This window comes from Malurus melanocephalus, unplaced genomic scaffold (assembly GCF_030028575.1).
Source record: "Malurus melanocephalus ecotype Western Australia unplaced genomic scaffold, MMel_1.1 scaffold_838, whole genome shotgun sequence".
Lineage (NCBI taxonomy): Eukaryota > Metazoa > Chordata > Aves > Passeriformes > Maluridae > Malurus > Malurus melanocephalus.
This window is the reverse complement of record NW_026624070.1, coordinates 86948-104953: the sequence shown is the minus strand read 5'-3', so window position 1 is coordinate 104953 and position 18006 is coordinate 86948. Positions and strand designations below refer to the sequence as shown.

At 41.6% G+C, this 18006-nt stretch overlaps 2 protein-coding genes and 1 long non-coding RNA gene across 7 annotated transcripts in view; 2 read left to right on the top strand and 1 right to left on the bottom strand.

Annotated features, from left to right (window-relative positions):
- Positions 1–1826, top strand: part of TPST1 (tyrosylprotein sulfotransferase 1) — a 33513-nt gene extending 31687 nt beyond the window's left edge. Inside the window, exons 5-6 of the mRNA XM_057385533.1 lie at positions 716–763; positions 1764–1826. Coding sequence (XP_057241516.1) covers positions 716–733 — 18 coding nt within the window. The 3' untranslated portion in view covers positions 734–763; positions 1764–1826. The remainder of the gene's footprint in view (positions 1–715; positions 764–1763) is intronic.
- Positions 63–3168, bottom strand: LOC130585164 (uncharacterized). 3 transcript variants are annotated; one of them, XR_008966563.1, is made up of 3 exons: positions 2743–3108; positions 1731–1917; positions 63–123 (listed from the first exon to the last, which is right to left on the bottom strand). It is a non-coding gene; the product is annotated as an uncharacterized LOC130585164 (long non-coding RNA). The 3 variants fall into 3 exon arrangements; XR_008966564.1 differs by lacking the exon at positions 63–123 and adding an exon at positions 154–213; XR_008966562.1 differs by lacking the exon at positions 63–123 and having other exon boundaries at positions 1672–1917; positions 2743–3168.
- On the top strand, positions 3128–13485 carry KCTD7 (potassium channel tetramerization domain containing 7). Of its 3 annotated transcripts, none has more exons than XM_057385535.1 (6): positions 3128–3218; positions 4965–5074; positions 7152–7344; positions 7987–8156; positions 9757–9935; positions 10865–13485. In XM_057385535.1, the coding sequence occupies exons 3-6, from the start codon at positions 7201–7203 to the stop codon at positions 11239–11241; spliced, it is 870 nt and encodes a 289-aa protein (XP_057241518.1). In that variant the 5' UTR covers positions 3128–3218; positions 4965–5074; positions 7152–7200; the 3' UTR covers positions 11242–13485. The 3 variants fall into 3 exon arrangements, with proteins under 3 accessions (XP_057241518.1, XP_057241517.1, XP_057241519.1); XM_057385534.1 differs by lacking the exon at positions 3128–3218 and adding an exon at positions 3230–3331; XM_057385536.1 differs by lacking the exon at positions 3128–3218 and adding an exon at positions 3771–4570.
- Positions 13486–18006: the final 4521 nt, after the last annotated feature.

Genomic DNA, 18006 nt, shown 5'->3' with positions numbered 1-18006 from the left:
TGTCACTGCTGGCCCCGGTGTCTGCTCCGTGTGTGCTGCTTCAAGGTCCTGGCAGGATCACTCCTGGGCTTCCTCATGGCATTGCTGGGATTATCCACAGAAAGCTGCAGCAGTAGGGTGGGCCTGGACAGGAGGGGAAATACCGCTGAGAAGGATTTATGGAAAATGCAGGGGGATCCTTCAAACCTGAGCACGCTGGGTATAGATGGTGTGCTAGCAAAAAAAAATCCTTGATTTGGGATAAATCCTGGTTTAATCCTTTAAATCCTCGTTCTGCATACAGTATCTGTCAGTTAAATAATGCTGTTTGTGTTTTCTGATTATCTGGTGATACCCAGAAGAATCTGGGCCAGTCTGAATAATAAATAATCATCTTCATTCCATGTGATAGAGAGGTTCCTGCTAAATTCCAGGAAGTGGATTGATACAATTAGCTTGGTTTAAATACAGTATTTACCAAACTCTGAGCAGATTTATCCAGAGCAAAGAAACACCATCTTAAAGATTAAAAATAAGCATTGTCAAATAATAAAGAATATTTCTTCAACCATAAAATCTTGATCAAATTGAGGCTGATAGTGTTCTCCTTTAGTATTATATAAAGATAAACTTAATGTAACTAAACAGCTCGAAGGTTTGGAGTACAGATATTGCTGTTGATGGTATTTATGTCCTCTAATGTAAAATAATTTCTTTCTAATTATTCACTTGACAGACTGAACCTATGGAATAGAAGGTACAATGGACATTTCTTGCACAGAAGGTAATAGAAGAGTATTTCTGCTCATTTGTTKCTTTTTATTTAGTTAAGATGATTATTTTTTTAGTTTCTGTAACTCCGTGGGTAAGAAAAATATGAAGGTATGTTTTTTTCAAGGAAACTGCTAAAGATGAGCTGATTTGTAATACTTGCTTTTAACAACTCATAGCCAGTATTTTCAATAAGCTGCACTTTAGTCACTGAATAAACAGTGACACGATTTTGCAGGGAGCTCAGTAAATTCCAGACCACTTAAGGAATGAATGATGCAAGATTTCCTGCGTTAATCCAGGATTTTTACTTGTCAACCTCGCTGTCAGATGATCTGGCCCAACAACAAAAGATGGCAAAATTTAAATCCAGTTTAAATATAGCCCAAAGCAACRTGCCCCACCAATATCCCCAAAATAGATCCTTACGTGGCCATAAATATAAATAACCCTAAAAATAGCCAAAAGCACTGCCCCGTGTAGGAATAATGGATCTAAAAGCTTCCCAGAGATTAATTGCTGGCCTTCACTTGAAATCAATAGAATCAATAGAAAAAGCATCATCTTTTTACACAGTCAATGTTAAAACGACTAAAGCACCAACCTCAGGTTGCCACTTAGCTCTGAAAAATGGATTCCAAAGTGCAATATTTCTGTCTAAAGCTGCTGCCCAGCTTCTGAGAAACCAAGCTGGGAACTTCCCAGCAGTGAATTCCCACTGTAGGGAGGGACATTTCCAGCATGGCACTGCAGCCCAGGGTCACAAGGGTTTGGGATGGAAGTGGAAAATCAATTTTATTTTGTGTTATGCTCCAARCAGTCTCTCTAGTGATAAACAATGGACAAAGCAGCCACATTCCTTGCAGGAATGGGATTTATCTTGGCAGTGACTTTTCACCCACTGAGACAACAATGCCACTCTTAATTCTGCATTATTTATAATTCCAAAATGCTGTCAAGGATAAAAAGCTGAACATTACCAGGAAAGCTCAAATATATTTCTTTTTCTTTAGATCAGCTGCTGCCTTTTCCATGGGAATGATCCCTCAGGCCTGTCCCCTGGGATCAGAGGTGTGCTGCTCATGGCCTGCTCTCTTCAGAATGTTGTCTCCTGTTTCTTTCATCCTGGTTTAGTTCCAAATTTTGCTGTTGTGAGCGCATGTAAACCTGTTAAAAAAACAAMAMAAAAAAAAATCACAGATGTTAATGTAGAACTGCATTACATTCGCACAACTATTTTTTTAAGGTTTTAAAAAAYGCAAAAGCAATGCCTGTCTCTGAAATTGCTCTTCTGTCTTAATTACAGAGCTYCATCTTCAAAGATTCTTTTGTTTCTTGTAGCAGTTTGGTTTTAAATGTACAAAGCTTTCAAGAGTGGTCTGTGCATGTCCTAAAAGATTTTTGGTGGAACAGCTGTTTGTCTTATTCATATGTGGAAATTGTTAAATATCTTTTATTTAAAAAAAAAAAAAAGTTGATAAATTACATGTACAATTACAACTCAATGATCTTTTGTATTTTATTTTTCAAAATAAATGCTTTAAATGTGATTTTTGTTTATTTATTTATTAACAGTTTTACTTCCAAGTTAAGATTTAAATAATTCAAGATATTGATATGTTACTCATCATTCAAGATAATGATGTAAGGAAAGATATGATCTCATGTCCTGGGTTTGGATCTAATTTTAAGATTTGCAATTTAATGCTTTTTGTTTGCTTTTAATAGCTGRGTGATGAAGAAATAGTGAGTTGGARTGTCCCACTGAGAAGTATAAAGAAAGTAATGTGGGATTTGGTTACTGCAGGAAGAAGTAGCTTAGTCCTTTGATTTTGTTCCTCAAAAGCAACTGTGTTCAGAGATGGGGGAAAACTGCTACTGAAACCTTGTGAAGTTGTATCCTAAAGATCAAAACTTGGCGATACAACGTGGAACGCGATTATTTTTGTCAGGTGTTTTTGGGATGGTGGTTGTCTCTCAGTTTCTGCTCACCTCGGTGGGTCAAGGCGCTGAAGGTGGCCTCAACCTTCCCCACTGATTTTGAGAGGAGTTCTTTCCAAATATTTGTATCTCCACAATTCCTCCTTTGAGGATCTGGCACAGTTTCGCGTTTCCCCCGTTTCTCTGTCGCTCCGTTTGGGATGATTATCGTCCATAACCCCCCGTGCTGAAGGACGCCTGGTGCCGTGAGGGCCGGAGCTTTTCCCGCTCCTTCCCCCAGCGAGGTCGGGCCTCCCCTGCTGCTCGGGGGGCGCCGCTCATTAACCCGGCTAATTAGCGCCCGGCGTGTCCCTCGGAGCTGCGGGGGGCTGAGGGAGAACCCCCAGCGCTGCCGGTGCCGCTCCCGCTCCCGCTGCCGGTGCCGGCTCCGCCCGCCGGGACCCGGATGGGCCCGTACGTGACGCGGGGGCGCGGCCGCTCCCCCCGGGCCGGAGCGGAGCGGAGCCGCAGCCGCGGGCGGGCACCAGGTGAGCGCGGGCGGGGACAGCCGGCCCCGCTGCCCTCATCCCTTCCTGCCTTTATCCCCTCCATCCCTTCCATCCCCGGCGGGGGTTTCGGCTCCGGTACCGACCCGCGGCAGGTGAGGGAGCGGCGGGGAGGCCGCCGGGCTGGAGGGGTCGCGGAGCGGAGGGACCGCGGCCGGGGCCGGCGGTGGGGCTGTCACCCTGGCAAGACGCGAAGTGAGGGTTAAGAATTAATTATTAATTAGTTATTATTTTAATATTGATTGAATTGATGGATTCCTGGCGTAGCCAGCGCTCGGGGCTGTGCTGCCCCATCCAGCCGCGCTGGGGATGCCTGTGGGTGGTGCCTCAGCTCCTCACAGCTGGCAGGCGGCTCCCAGCTCTAAAAGCTGTGGAATTTGTGTGAGGGGCAGTGCCAGGCACCGGTGAGCGCAGCCCCAAAGTCCTTTACCCACTGGTCACTGCCAGCCCCCTGCCAGCTCTCCGTGCTGTCCTGCTCCTGCCCTGGAAGGTCCCTGTGATGCAGAGTCCCATCCTTCTCGCTCCCATACCCTGTCCTTGCTCTCAGCTGCAAAAGTTGAGTTACACTGTCCTTTCATCATACTCTGTGTTGTTGTTTATGTCTAGAGATGCTGACTGTGTCCAGGACTTTCCARTCCAATGTTTAACACAGTTTACTGCAGCTCAGAGATGCCGGCCCCTCTTCCAGGATGTTTCTTTGCTATTCTGACACAGATTCATTAGAATTTACTGGATGTTGTGTCTTTTCACACCATGTTCACACAAACCTTTGATCATCTGAGTCYCTTGAAGCTGTCTGTGCAGAGACTGCTAAATCAGGTCTCATTGTACCCCAGTTTCTCTTTAAAAAGGGGGAGCCTTTCTGACAATCCAGTTAAAGCACATCTGGAAGAGTTACCTTTGAACAGAAGTTTGTGTGGGTTTCTGTGATGGATTCATACATCCGTACCTTGATGAAAAAGTCTTTGACTGTATAACTACTATGCAACTTTTTTGTAGATATTTAACTTTTTTTAGGTTTGTAACTCCACCAGCACTGGTGCACCCTCAGAAGGTATTTAAGAAAAAGTTGTTTGAACAAAATAACAGAGCAGTTGAGGCAACAGCAGAGCCTTGAAAAGCTGCTTTAAATCTTAGCATCAAGCCCAGCTTGATGCAGCTCAAGGGCTGCTGTCATTTCCTGGGGAATGAAGCCAAACTGGCAGGGCCAGTTCATTTGTGAGGGACAATAMCTGAGCTGTCCCCAGCAAAACTCCAGGAAGCAATTCCTGCATTTAAATGACAGGTGGAAGAAGTGGAAGGAGGCATTTCTGGTGGAGYTGGATGCTGCTGAGGTATGGTTCAGTCAAATATTTGATTTAATGATAATTTTGTTTATTGGTGGTGTCTTCTCATTAACTATCTGTTGATCTAGATCTGGATGTGTTTGAAAGGGAAATGGAGGCATTTATTTAGTTGAAATAAGTTTTGTAAATTTAGTAAGAGGTTTGACAAAGGAATATTTCTGCCCAGAGTTAAAATTAACGATTGCACGTGCTTTAAGTGGCAAGGAGAGGATCAGCCCAGGCTGGATGGGGCTTGGAGCAAACTCATGTGTGAACATGGCAGGGAGGTGGAGCTGGGTGATCYTTAAGGTCCAGTTCAACCCAAACCATTCTGTAAYTCTGTGATTCAGATGGGTTTGTTTTCTTCATAAAATGCAGGGATTAACCTCTGTGTTCGTTTCAGGAGGACTCTGCTCCTGTCAGCACCGCTCTGGTTCACTGCTCTGTGGGTGAAGAGGTGAAGCCAGCCTCGAGAGGGACTTCACTCACCTTTTAATGACCGTCAAAAAACAGGTTCAACTCGTCACTCATTAATCTTTTTATTGCCACTAAGCTTATTCTTGAAATCCTGCACTAATGTTGGGCTGAGAACTTGTGCACTAAACCTCTTTATTGAGGGTTATTTGTGTGGATGTTCCAATGGCAAAGGAGGTTGTTATTCCCAAGTAGAACATCATTAATGCTGTCTCATGGWTTTTTCCCCCTTAAACCTTGGTGTCATGTTGAAGGAGGATTATGAAAGAAGAAGAAAGATTCATTTTTCTCAGACTTTTAGTTCTGGTAGGTAAGAGGCCATTTTTGGTGCAGTGCCAAATGGATGAGCTTYCCCCAAAACCCATTCTGTGGTCAGTAATGCTGATATATTTAACAGAGTGAGTGCTGTTTATTCCCAGTACACTCCATTTAAGTGACATCTATGGGACATCCTTGAAAAATGCAGACCAAGAACACATTTTTGGTCAATCTTGGGTTCTTTTGAATAGTCTTAATAAATGGAAATAGCAGCCAAAGCACTGGTGTCAAGGGGCAGCATTGTAAATAATACATTCACWGTAAGTACAGGCTCACCCTCAATTTTTGACTGTGCATCTTATAAATGAAGCTTCTGCGAGCTGTTTCTGGGTGATAATTTGTTTGCCTCCTTAGCAAAATAATCTTTATATTGTGTATATTCTTTGTGAGGCATAACTGACTTGTTTGGATAATTGCTGATGTCAGAATAAATATTGTTTTAGGACAAAGATTAAAATTGTTRATAGGGTGTGGCCCTTCAGAAGCACTTCCATCCTTATTTATCTGCCTGTGCTTTGGGCTGTGCTGGGAAAATGATTATGAACTGTAAGAGGAGAGAAATTAAATCCCTCTCTGAGCTGAGCCCAACCTCTTAAGGAGCTGCAGCTTAAACAGAAATGTTTGAAACTTCACAGTACCTGCTTATCTATGTTATTAGGGTGTTGAACAGGATGTTTCACCTCAAATTTTGGTCTGATCAGGTCTCTGAAAAGTATCTGTTTTGCCCAGGAGCATCCAGGTCTGTGTGGGTTCACTGTGAGCTCAGTGTTTCCTTTAAGAGCTGAGATCTGACAATGTAACAATGTCTCTTAGCAGAATTATTAAGACAACATAATTAATAATGCCTTCTAAAATTTTATGTCATTTTTTTCCTGCTGATTTTGAGGGGGAGCATCTTTTAGTTGATAAATAAATGTGCCAGATGTGCTTGTGCACATAATCCTCCTCTTTCTATATTTTAGAACGATCTGAGAGAAGGTTTAGAGGCAGGTAAAGCTTTGGTGGTGGAGTATYTTTGTTAGGGAGTTGTGATGCTGCTGGAAAAAGGGATTTTACATAATGCAGTGTAAGGAGAGCAGCAGGGTTTCTTTTTGCTACTCTGCTCTTGCAATTATTATTTTCATCGTGCAGTTTATTGTCAGTGCATCCCATCCTCCGACTGAGGATGATGGACTGAGAAGCCTCGTAGGGGATAGGAAATTAAATTGGTAATTAGCAGAGTGATAAGCAGGGTTAAATATTTGTGTCTCGTGTGCGTGGTGTGATGTGATGCAGCGGGCAGGGAAACGCCTGCTTTCCCTGGCTCCTTGGAAATCCCGCTTTTCCCATTTCCCAGGGAATTCCRGTGCCCGTCCCCGCTCCCGGGGAGCGGCTGAAGGTGACAGACGGAGCGCGGGTGTCGCCAATGGCGGGGCCGCGTTCCCTGCATCCCGCCCCTGGCAGGGCCGTGTTCCTGCATCCCGCCCATGCCGAGGGACAGGCTGGGACAGCGGCCACCCAAATTCTCCCAGCAAATGACATTTTCCTGCAAAGCCGCGGCGGAGCCAATCGCTCCCTGCTCTGTGCAGCCAATGGATGCCGGGCTCCTCTTCCCCAGCCTCTGCCAGCGGCTCCGGGGTTGGAGGGCCTTGGAATAGCGGCACTGCTGCCCCCAGCCCTCAACAGCGGTGCTCGGCATCCCTGCAGCATCCTTGTCCCGGGARTAACGCCGCCGCTGTCAACGCGAACGCTCGGGGTGACGCGGGCAGCGCCCCGGTGATTGGGGTGATTAATTCGGGTAATTTGGGTCTCCCCTCAGCACTGCCACGGCCTCGTACCCGGCAGAGCTGCTCCCCAGAGCCAGAGGGATGGTGGTAGTCACGGGGCAGAACAAAGTGAGTGCGAAGCCGGATGATGCCATGTCGAGCTCGGACGCTGAGGATGATTTCCAAGAGCCGGCCACTCCCACCGCCACCCAGGCAGGACAAGCGCTGCCTCTGCTGCCTCAGCAGGTAAGGGCTCACCTGAGCGGGGGATGATCACAGCAGCACACAGAACCAGGGAGTTCAGGATTTCTCTGGGGGCCAGCTCACTTTCGTGTTTGAATAAAAAAGCACTGAGGTGCTTGGATTTATTTTTACTTGTAAGTTCCATCCATGTTGCACTTGAGAAATGCAATTAAGTGTTTATTCTGGTGCCTAAGGCAGCCTAGGGTGTGATAATAAGATTTTCAGCCTGATGTAAAGAAATGCAGATTTTTTTCAGTGTATAGTATAGTCTGGTTGTGTAAAGGAACCAACTGAGTGTAAAGTTGACCTGAAATATCCTCCCTTCTGTCTGTGTAAGGCTGGGGAAAGGGTTTTGTTTTGTGCTTTCCTTTCCCCAAAAGAGCCAAGAGGAGGCATTAATACTTCAAAATGAATGTCTGCTATTCCAGCTGAGTGATTTCTACTGTTTCAGATCTCCAACCACAATTAAACCATTCCCTGATTCTTCCCAGGAGCCAAAGCTCCCAAGTTTTACCCCTCAGAGGTCCCTGATTTGTGGTGGTGGGGCAAGAAACACGCTTTTGTCTCGGTGGCAAAGACTGGATGCTGTGCCTTTGGGAAGCTGTGCCCTTTGTCACCTGTCTRATGTCCTGGTTGCTTTTGCAGTTCCCAGAGGTTGTCCCACTGAACGTGGGGGGGATGTTTTTCACCACCAGACTGTCGACACTGCGGAGGTACGAGGACACCATGCTGGCAGCRATGTTCAGTGGCAGGCACTACATCCCCACGGATGCTGAGGGCAGGTACTTCATCGACAGGGATGGCACCTACTTTGGGTATGTACAGACTCCTCAGGGCGTGCTTTGAAGCTTCTTACCAAAAACTTATTTTTAAACTTAATTTTTAACAGTTTTTCCTTCGATTTAAATCAGATTTGTACAGCATTTAACGTTGCACGCCTTCAAAACATCACAAGAGTAATTCAGTTAAAAACAGTTTGTTGGCTGTACAACGGGAAAGGAAAAACCAACAGTGCTTTGAATTAATGCATTATCTCCTCTAGAGTATCTCCTTTCAAGGTATCAAATTGTTTTGGTTTAAAAAAGGGTTTGGTGTTGCTTTGCATAGGAAGCTCCTTCACACAGCGCGGCGTTTTAATTGATATTCGGTGTCTGTAATGAAGAGGAAATGGAAGAAATGAATCTATGATTCTTACACAGTTGGAAGTATTATGTTTTCCATCTTTAAGAAGGGTATAACTGGTAAAAAAAGCTCAAGCCTTAAAGAATTTATTTTTCTAAATTATTTTTGCTGATAGTTCTGTATTCCTTCACTTCTGGGTTTCCTTCCTAGGTGCTCAGCTTTTATTTTATATTTAATTAGACTAATCATGATTGCTAATGATTGAATTGCTAATGTTTGAATTGGGGTGAGGTTGTTAAAAAAGGTAATCAGTGTTCATGGGTTCAGGTCTTTGCCCAAAGCACACATTGCAATTTATTCTGAATTTCTTATTCCTTCTTCACGGACATTTCCTTATTGTCTTCCACAGACAAGGATTGAATTATTTCCAAAGCATTTTGGGGTTGTACCATAACCTGGGACAGAGATAGATTAAACCACTGTGTTTATTCTAAAATAAAGGTGGCTTTACATGTGGCAGTTTGCTGCAAAACCAGTTAATTTGTGATGTCAATCTCAATAGAAAATAGAGCTGGAACAGAGAGCCAAGTTAGCACGTGCTGTATTTGTTGTCAGTCTAAGGAAGATTGCAGTGATGCTTCTTTATTTGATAAGATTTTTTTAGTTAACAATTATAAAGTGATTTTTTTGTTTACTTGATAAAGTTTTTGTTGGCTAATACTTACTAAATRATTTCTTTCCCTACTAAAAAATCCCATTGCCTAACAGTGTTTCAGAACTACAAGGAAATTTTYTCCTTTCTTTTTCTAAAATTCTTGTTCTTATTCTACAAATGGCCCTGATCTGTGAAGAGAAACCTCCTTCGCAAGTGTCCCATCCATTCAGCTGGGTCTGTGTGGAATAAAATGTCCATGAATAAGGTTCTCTGGGAAAATTGAAAAGTTTATTTTATCCCAGACCTAAATTTGATATACAGTGACTCTTTCCCATGAAATGCTGTGGCCTCTCCTGTSTTATAAATGGTTTCCTCCACACTGAATGTTTTGTTTAAAATACACTGATATTTTTTCAAATGAGTTTTGATATCAACAGAGGCAAAATGTGAAATGATGACTGGGAAACTGAACGTGGCAAAACAGTTTTAAAAACAAAYGCTGGGAATCTGGATCATTTGTTTCAGTTACTGTCTCGGTAGAGCAAACAGTGAATATCCAGCGTTTCCTCTCCTTTCCCACCTGCGAGATTTTTGSCAGGAATGTGTTTGTTAATGATATTTTTGTCCTTTTTTTTTAGAGACATACTAAACTTCCTCCGATCTGGTGACCTGCCACCCCGAGAACGAGTGAGGTCAGTGTACAAGGAAGCTCAGTATTATTCCATAGGACCATTGCTAGACAATCTAGAGGATATCCAGCCTCTTAAAGGAGAAAAAGTTAGACAAGCTTTCCTGGGCCTAATGCCATATTACAAAGGTAAATAAACCAAGTAGCACTGATTGTTTCTTCCAGTGGGATTCCAGTGTTGTACTTCGTGCTTTCAGTCTGCTTTCAGCTCCCAAGCCAGACCCATTGCAGCTGGGACATTTAGGATGTGTTTTTCATGCTGTTTAGATCTTTGAGGTCCTGCTGCACCCCAGGGTGTGGATTTCTGTGCTTAAAAGAGAGCAAGATCAAGGCCATAATGTTATTGAGTTTGTCTGCATTTGTTCTGTCAGGACCTGTAGCTGAACAAACTCAAGGCCGCCAACTTCCCCAGATAACTTGGCCAAGTTTTATTAAGGAATATATTCCAAATCTGCTGTTCCTTTTGAGAACARTGGAAATAATTGAAGTATAACATTATAATTCACAATGCAGATTCTTGATTAAAAAAGCAATACAGCTTAACCCTGACAACAATTAATAATAGGGATAATACATAAATAATGGGGAGTACTCCTTTTTTTCCTTTTTTTCAAAAATTATCTAGTCCATCAAAATGACACTTCCAGAAACTGATAACGGAGATTGATTTGATTATTATATAATAGTATATAATATGTAATATATAAAATAAAATAGATAATACAGTGTATAATGCATAATGTATAATATATAATGTATAGTATATAATGTATAATACATAATGTATTATATATATAATGTATAATACAGAAAATACAGTATAGAAAATAAAATATATTAAAATATAATATGTAATGTGTAATATGTAATGTACAATATGTAAGGTAGAATATGTAATGTACAATATAAAATTTATATATTTTGCTACATGCTGCTAATATTAAGGTGAGAATAACTCACTGAACACTGCACTAACATTCCACATGAAATAATTGCATTTGATCTCTTTTCCTGGGTGATTCATTGTAATTCCCAAGCGTTTTTCCTTTGCTTTGCAGACCATTTGGAGCGGATAATTGAGATAGCCAAGCTGCGAGCCATGCAGAGGAAAGCCAGGTTTGCCAAGCTCAAGGTGTGCGTGTTCAAGGAGGAGATGCCCATCACTCCCTACGAGTGCCCGCACTTYAACTCGCTGCGCTTCGAGAGGAGCGAGAGCGAGACCAAGCTCTTTGAGCACCACTGCGAGGTGGACGTGTCCTTTGGGCCTTGGGAGGCTGTGGCTGATGTTTATGACCTTCTGCACTGCATTGTCACCGACCTGTCAGCCCGGGGCATCACCGTGGACCACCAGTGCATCGGGGTGTGTGACAAACACCTCATCAACCACTACTACTGCAAGCGCCCCATCTACGAGTTCAAGATCACCTGGTGGTGAGCAGGGCTGGAGAAACCCTAAAAGGACTGGTGGAGGATGGAGTTTGTGGCTGCTCACATTCCTTGGAGSCTGGTGCAGGGGTTGGGGAAACCTCTGGAAACTTGAAAAACCAGCCTGAAATGGGACTGGCGGCTCAGGTACCTTAACGAGGCACAAAACAAAATCACCTCATGCGAAGGATGGCTGAACATCTTCCAGAAGGTGCCACGGACCACGTGGATTCGGGATGGAATTGCAGATTTTTCCTGTATTATTGGGAATTTGGGGTGCTGCTGAAAGGTGTCACCAACCTCATGGCTTCAGGATGGAATTGCAGATTTTTCCTGCATTTTTGAGAATCTGGAGTGCAGCTAAAAGGTGCCACCAGCCACGTGGCTTTGGGACGGAATTACAGGTTTTTCCTGCGTCGTTGGGATTTTTTAGGAATCTGGGGTGTAGCTAAAAGGTGCCACCRACCTCGTGGCTTCAGGATGGAATTTCCTGCATTGTTGGGAACCTGGGGTGCTACTAAAGCTCACATTTTTCAGTTTTACCCTCTTAGAGGTGTTTTAGTTCCACTTTCGACTTTACCACTTTATAAAATTGGACAGGATGGAATTGCAGGTTTTTCCTGCATCGTTGGGATTCTGGGGTGCTACTAAAGCTGACTTTTTCAGTTTTACCCTCTTAGAGATGTTTTAGTTCCTCCTTCGACTTTGCCACTTTATAAAATTGGAGTCGTACCCAGCACAAAGATTCTGGAAATGTCATTTTGATGTAACAGATAAAAAAAAAAAAAAGGAAAAAAAAAGTATTCCCTATTTATTATTAATTGTTGTCAGGGTTAAGCTGTATTTCTTTTTAAAATAAGAATCTGCGTTGTGAATTATAATGTTATATTTCAATTATTTCCATTGTTATCAAAAGGAATAGCAGATTTGGAATATATTCCTTCATGCTTTTAGGAATAATAACTGTTCATGGAAGATTTGTGCCTGTTTTTAGCCTTAGAAATCCTAAATGTTTACAATATCTTAAAAAAAAAGCTCTTTAGAATCAGGTCATTTACAAAGGCTTTTGGTAAATGAGAAAACCCTGTATGTATCTTCCTATTAGCAGTAGTGAGAGGAATATTTAATGTATATTATTTTATTACTGACTCTTTTTAYATTCTGTGATATTAAACCTTATTTTAGACTGTAAGTCAGATGATATTAGACAAGTGCTTCCTTCACCTCACCTTCTTAAGAAAAATCTTAATTTTTATCCTTCTTGTTGACCCTTCCTGGTGTTGTTGCAGGAAAAAGAAAATTCAACCTCCATATTCAAATATTTCTCCACTCTAAAGCAGTAGGAAATTGCTTTCCATGCTGAAAGAGGCAGCCACTGCAGAATTGTATTTTCTTCAGAAGGTAATTTTTGTACTTCTGACATGAGCAACCACATCTCAAATTTTAATTACTGAATTCAGCCCAAAACTGAAAGGGAGAAAAGTCTGAAAATCTTATTGTTTTGTGAGGTTTGAAAAATTTCAACTCACTTGAAGGGGTTTCAAAAATAATCTTAAAGAGAGAGGAAAARTAAATGTTTGCATATTGCATTCMACTGGATTAATTAATCCAGGAATATTGCTTCATTAAACTGCTGACCAAAATTCTTAACGAACATTAACAGCAATGATCAAAATCCTCAGTTATCTGAGACAATTTTGAGAATAATTCGAAGAACTTCAGGATTGAATTGTCTTGCAAGAAAAGAGACTTTTTTTTTGCCTTGTCACCCTTTGAGGTGTTTAATTTAGGAATTAAATTGGCTCTCTGAGGTGGGTGTYTCTCTCCTGATCTCTTTGCAGATTTCCTTACAGAGGATCATTGTCAAGTGCTGAGTGTCAAGGCCAGAGATAAATTTGAATAGAGGGAGTTAAGCACATTTGGATCTAAATTTAAGTTTGTTTCAATTGTTTCCTGAAATAATGGCCTTTTGTGTGACAAGTTCATGGAGTTGGTTTTGGCAACCCAAAATTAAAAGTTAAACTGAGCCTTAAGTTTCCCTGCAACGATAGGAAGCTTTGCTTGGTTTCATTGCTGCCTTCATTTTTTTTTCTCCCCATGGAATCTCAAACTGCAAACCACAATTTCTTATAAAATAATATAAAATCTGAAGGCTGAGCCTTATGAAGTTTTGGCTGCTTGTCCATTTCAGATATTGAATTCAGGATTTTGAGCATATATTGCAATGGGAATTGCAGTTTTACTGGGATTTTCAGTGGGTCCAATAAATGTATTTAGGGAACTCTGCTTTGGATTCCAGTGCTCCTTGCAGAAATGRGTCACATTTCATTTTCACGCTGTGTTTTTTGGTTTGGCTTTAGGAATTTTCCTCAATTGTTGTTTCCTAAGTTGTCCTAGAGAAGCTGTGGTGACAAAATTCCTGTTTCAGTCATGTTTGCTATTCCTTAATATGCACATGTTGGGGTTTTATAACTTTTTCCTGTTTGTTGCTCCAATAATTAAGGAAAGCAGCCCAACCAAAAAGAAAAAATGAACATTTTGATCTGTATCAGCTTTGTCTTAACCCAAGTTCTCCCTCCTGAAGGCATCAAGTGCAATACTGGAAAGGCAAACCCGGATTTAACATGCTTTAATGAGCGCTGGGATTTGTGATTTGTGCAGGTTAACAATGTTTTCGTTGTTCCAAGCAGTCTTTGTTTACACGGATTCAGCTGCTCCTGCCTAACCTGTGCTCATTTCTCGACAGAAGCAGAAGGTGGATGGCAGGGGAGCTCAATCTGAAAACTGGGTTATGTAACGGGATTGATTTCTCTTTGCTGGGCCTGTAGCTTTTGAAATTCTACATTTGCGACACAAAATGTGAGTAGTTKATCTGCTAAATCCATTTTTGAGAGGATTGGTGGTTTTTTAATATCCTGAATGTTTTAAAATTGTCTAATTAAACTACAGAATACTGCTTTTTTTTTTTAAATTTAGGACTTTTCTTTTATATTTGGGCAGGCCAGAGTTTTGATAAAACATTTTTCTGTGCTCCCTAAGTTTTTTWGCCATTTTGTCACCTACAAAGCCACTTTTCCACTCTCACCCTCCCAAATCCCTGTGTTTGTGAGCAGTAAATGGTCTCCTTTCCATTTGAATGTTGGAATGGTGGCACAGTTGAGGGATATTTATTTAAAATAAAAAATAATTAACAATTCTAATTTTGCTGTGAACAAAAACATGTCAAGACCAATCTTTTTAACATTCCCTTTATATCCTTTGTGGAGGGGTTTTTAATGGGGAGCAAAGGGAGTGAAGTGAATTGGACAATTCCACAGCACGTGAAATATTTCTGCATCTGTTTTATGCTTGGAAAATAGGAAGGAAAAAAAAAGAATATAAAAGTGGAAAAAAAAACAAGAAAGGAAAATCACCCTTCTTTATGAAGCACTCAAAAATGACATGAAAAAGGTGTTTGTATACAGCAGCCACTTAATGGTTGTTGATTTCAAGAGTTAAAAAAAAATATGAAAAAATAACTTTTAGGCTTGGTGTAGAGTTTTAACTTGAATACCCAATATTCTGCACAGGAATCTGAAATACTCCTCGCTGAACTTCCATCCTCCTCAAGAGCAAAATGAAGGTGCCATCAGCTTTGATTTGGGAAGCCTTTGAGCCATAAACAGCTTCTCTATGATCCTTGTGGTCCATGTGCTKGATTTTTAATTCAATTTTGATTTTAACCTATAATGAAGGATCARTTTCTACACCCTCATAATTTCAATTATGAGGGTGTAAATTCTTTGATTTGAAAGCACTTCAGGTCTTAGTAACCTTGAAAACAAAAGCAGGAAGTTATTGCAGCAGGAAACTCTGCATCACCCCCTTTTGTGGGTTTTAAGGTTTAGGAAGTCTGCCTGGGAGACACCTCATGATGTAATATATGCAAATACCTGAATTCGTTCATGTGAATGTTTTTGAGATTTTGTGRTTCAGTTGTGTAATATTCTTCCCTGAATCTGGCAAGAGTGATAAGGGYTGAGTTAAACACTGGTTTTGTGAAAAGCCAGTTTAGATAGCTCCTTAAATATCTCCTGCCCTCATTTGTAAAATCATTCAWCCCAAAGGCTGTTAGGGTTACAGGAAAACCAGGAATCTTCCTTGGTTCCCCAGAGAGTCATGAGCAGAATCAGGGCCCCATTCCTGGAGAGCTCGCAGGGTCTGGCTCAGAGATCCTTGAAGGCAGAACTCAAAACACTCGTCATGAGGAACAATTTCAGAAGCACCTGAAGCTGGCCTTGCTGAGGGATTGATACAATTCCAGCAAACTGCAGGATGTGGATATTTTAAACTGCTCCGAGCGTAGCTTTGTTAAGCCCTGATCTGCTCTGAGTCGGTGCAATGGATGTTTTGTGATACAGAGGTTGGGCGCTGCTTTTGTTTGACCTTTTTGGTGTATCTCAGCTTTTTACCAGTGAAAGTTGAAGCACAGTGTGTCCTGTGCCCTGAGCAGTGATTTTTGGAAATATGGAAGTGGGAGGGAATTCGTTCTGCTGTGCATTCCCCAGGGACAACCCTCACTACCTCTACAGAACCTGGAGATCCTGATCCCTGCTCCCACATCCCCATTTGTTCGGTGAGCGTAGGAGGAGATGAAGTGTCTGGGCTGAGCATTCCCAGTTAATGACTCCAACTGGATCCCCCTGGTCCTCATCCCCTACCCTAACCTTGCACAGGTACAATTCCATCTGCAGAGAATTTCTCTCTTCTCTGCTGCACCCTCAGAGTTGTTTGCAAGGTGAACACTCAGCCTATTTTAAACTTATTATTAAACGAATATTTTAATATTACAGAACAGGTGACTGTTAGTTGCTGAAGAATCTTATTTATTGGATCTTGCTACTCTCAAAAACACCTGAATAAATGGATTAAACTAACTTACASCATCATCACTTTAATACACTCTTCTCTTTTTTTCCTAGTGACTGTTAAGAAACATCAACTCTTCTTTTAAGGGCTTACATAGGAATATGTATTCAGGCTAAAAACTTGTTTTTTGGGGGCATGTTGTGAGCTGAAGGATAACTGCATGAGCCCTCATCTGTTTTTTTTTCCTTAAAAAGCTAATTAATTACTGGTGCAATTAAAGGTCATGGTTTTCTAGCTTCATTTGGTATTTGCAAGCCCTGGGAGCCCTCAGGCTTATCCCTACTGCTCACTCTTGTTTAGAGATGACAGGGGACACGATGAGGGAGRTGATGGAAATGGCAGCACAGAAAAATTCCTGTCAGAGCTGTTGTTTCCATTGCAGTTGTTCTTTGTGTTYCTTCACAGATGAATATCCACCCCATTTGTGTGAGCCCTCCACTGCTCACCCATTTCTGTGTAAGTTCATTTTGTTGTGGTTCTGTGGGAGATAAAAAAGGTGGGAAAATCAGCAGCAATRGGTGACAGGGTGCCACTGCTTGAATCTGCTTTAGAGGACATTTATGTCACAGCTGGAGCTTTGTTTTCTGCATGGCAAAGCAGAGCAATCACTTGGGACACAACTGCCCCGCAGGTGAGGGAAGAATTCAGAGCAGAAAAATGATCTTTTAACTCATTATAGACTCTAGAATATATTTATTTCTAGAATATATTTATTTCACTTTCCTTAATGACTGCTTCACCCTGAACAATTTATAGACCCCACTGGCTTTAGGCTGTGGTGGGTATTACTGAGCCCTGGAGTAGTGCTGATGTAGCCAAACAAATATAAATTATTTCAGGATATTCAACACAGCAGAGAGAACCCATGACAATTCTCAGTTTTGGGCTATGAAAAAAAAACAAACCAAACCTCCAGTCTTATCTTTCTGCAAATAAGCTGATTTCAGAGGATAATTATATTCTGTTATTATCTCCTGTATATAAATCTCTAACTGGAAATCACTTTCCACAACAGCAGTTCTTAGTCGTTTTACTTACACAAGCTTAGTATAAGTTTACCTCCACTTTCACTGTGACTTTTATAAATGGATTTTGTTTTGCTGAATTATAAATTGTATGTGTCTATGCATTGTAACCCGTAATGCCTTTGAAAATCCAGCCTGGATGCTAACGATCAGGGTTTGGAATTCTCTCCAAATGTGTTTTGTTAATAATTATGTTGACGTGTGACATTCAATACTGTGAGTACTGCAGTGTATAATTTCGTAATACTTTTGACTTTTCAGTTCAGGTAATATATAGTTATGTTTTTTATTTAAAACACRTAGAAGAAAATGTGGATATAAAGGTTGTGTTGTGCAATAAAAAATGATGATACTGAAAAGTGTTGGAATTCTGGCTTATCTGGTCTGCAGCCACTGCAGTGCCTTTCCTCACATTYCCTAGGATTTGAATGTGCTTTGCCTGGCTGCAAATTAAAATTAAGACACAAATCTCTGTCCCGGGTTGTTTTAATGGCATTTAGGCGTTTATCATCCCTTCCTGAGCAGATGCTGTCTCCTCCGGGACACCGGCTGGGATCACATCACTCTAATTCCATCCTTCCTTCCATCCCTACCCATCCATTCCCGTGACAGAGCACAGGGACGGTCCCAGCAGYCGCCCCTGGTTGTACAATGCTGAAAAAGAACCTTTCTGCCTGTGTTCAGTCGTATTTCCTCTTGATCTGGAGTAATTTCTTTGCTGTCCATCTGTCCTGCTGAAGCTGTCTCACAGTGCCATGTCCTTTCCTTGGCGAGTAAAAACAAGAGGAAAAAGAGATGGAAGCCAGCACCCACAGCTGTGTAGCTGAGATTAGGATGAAAAG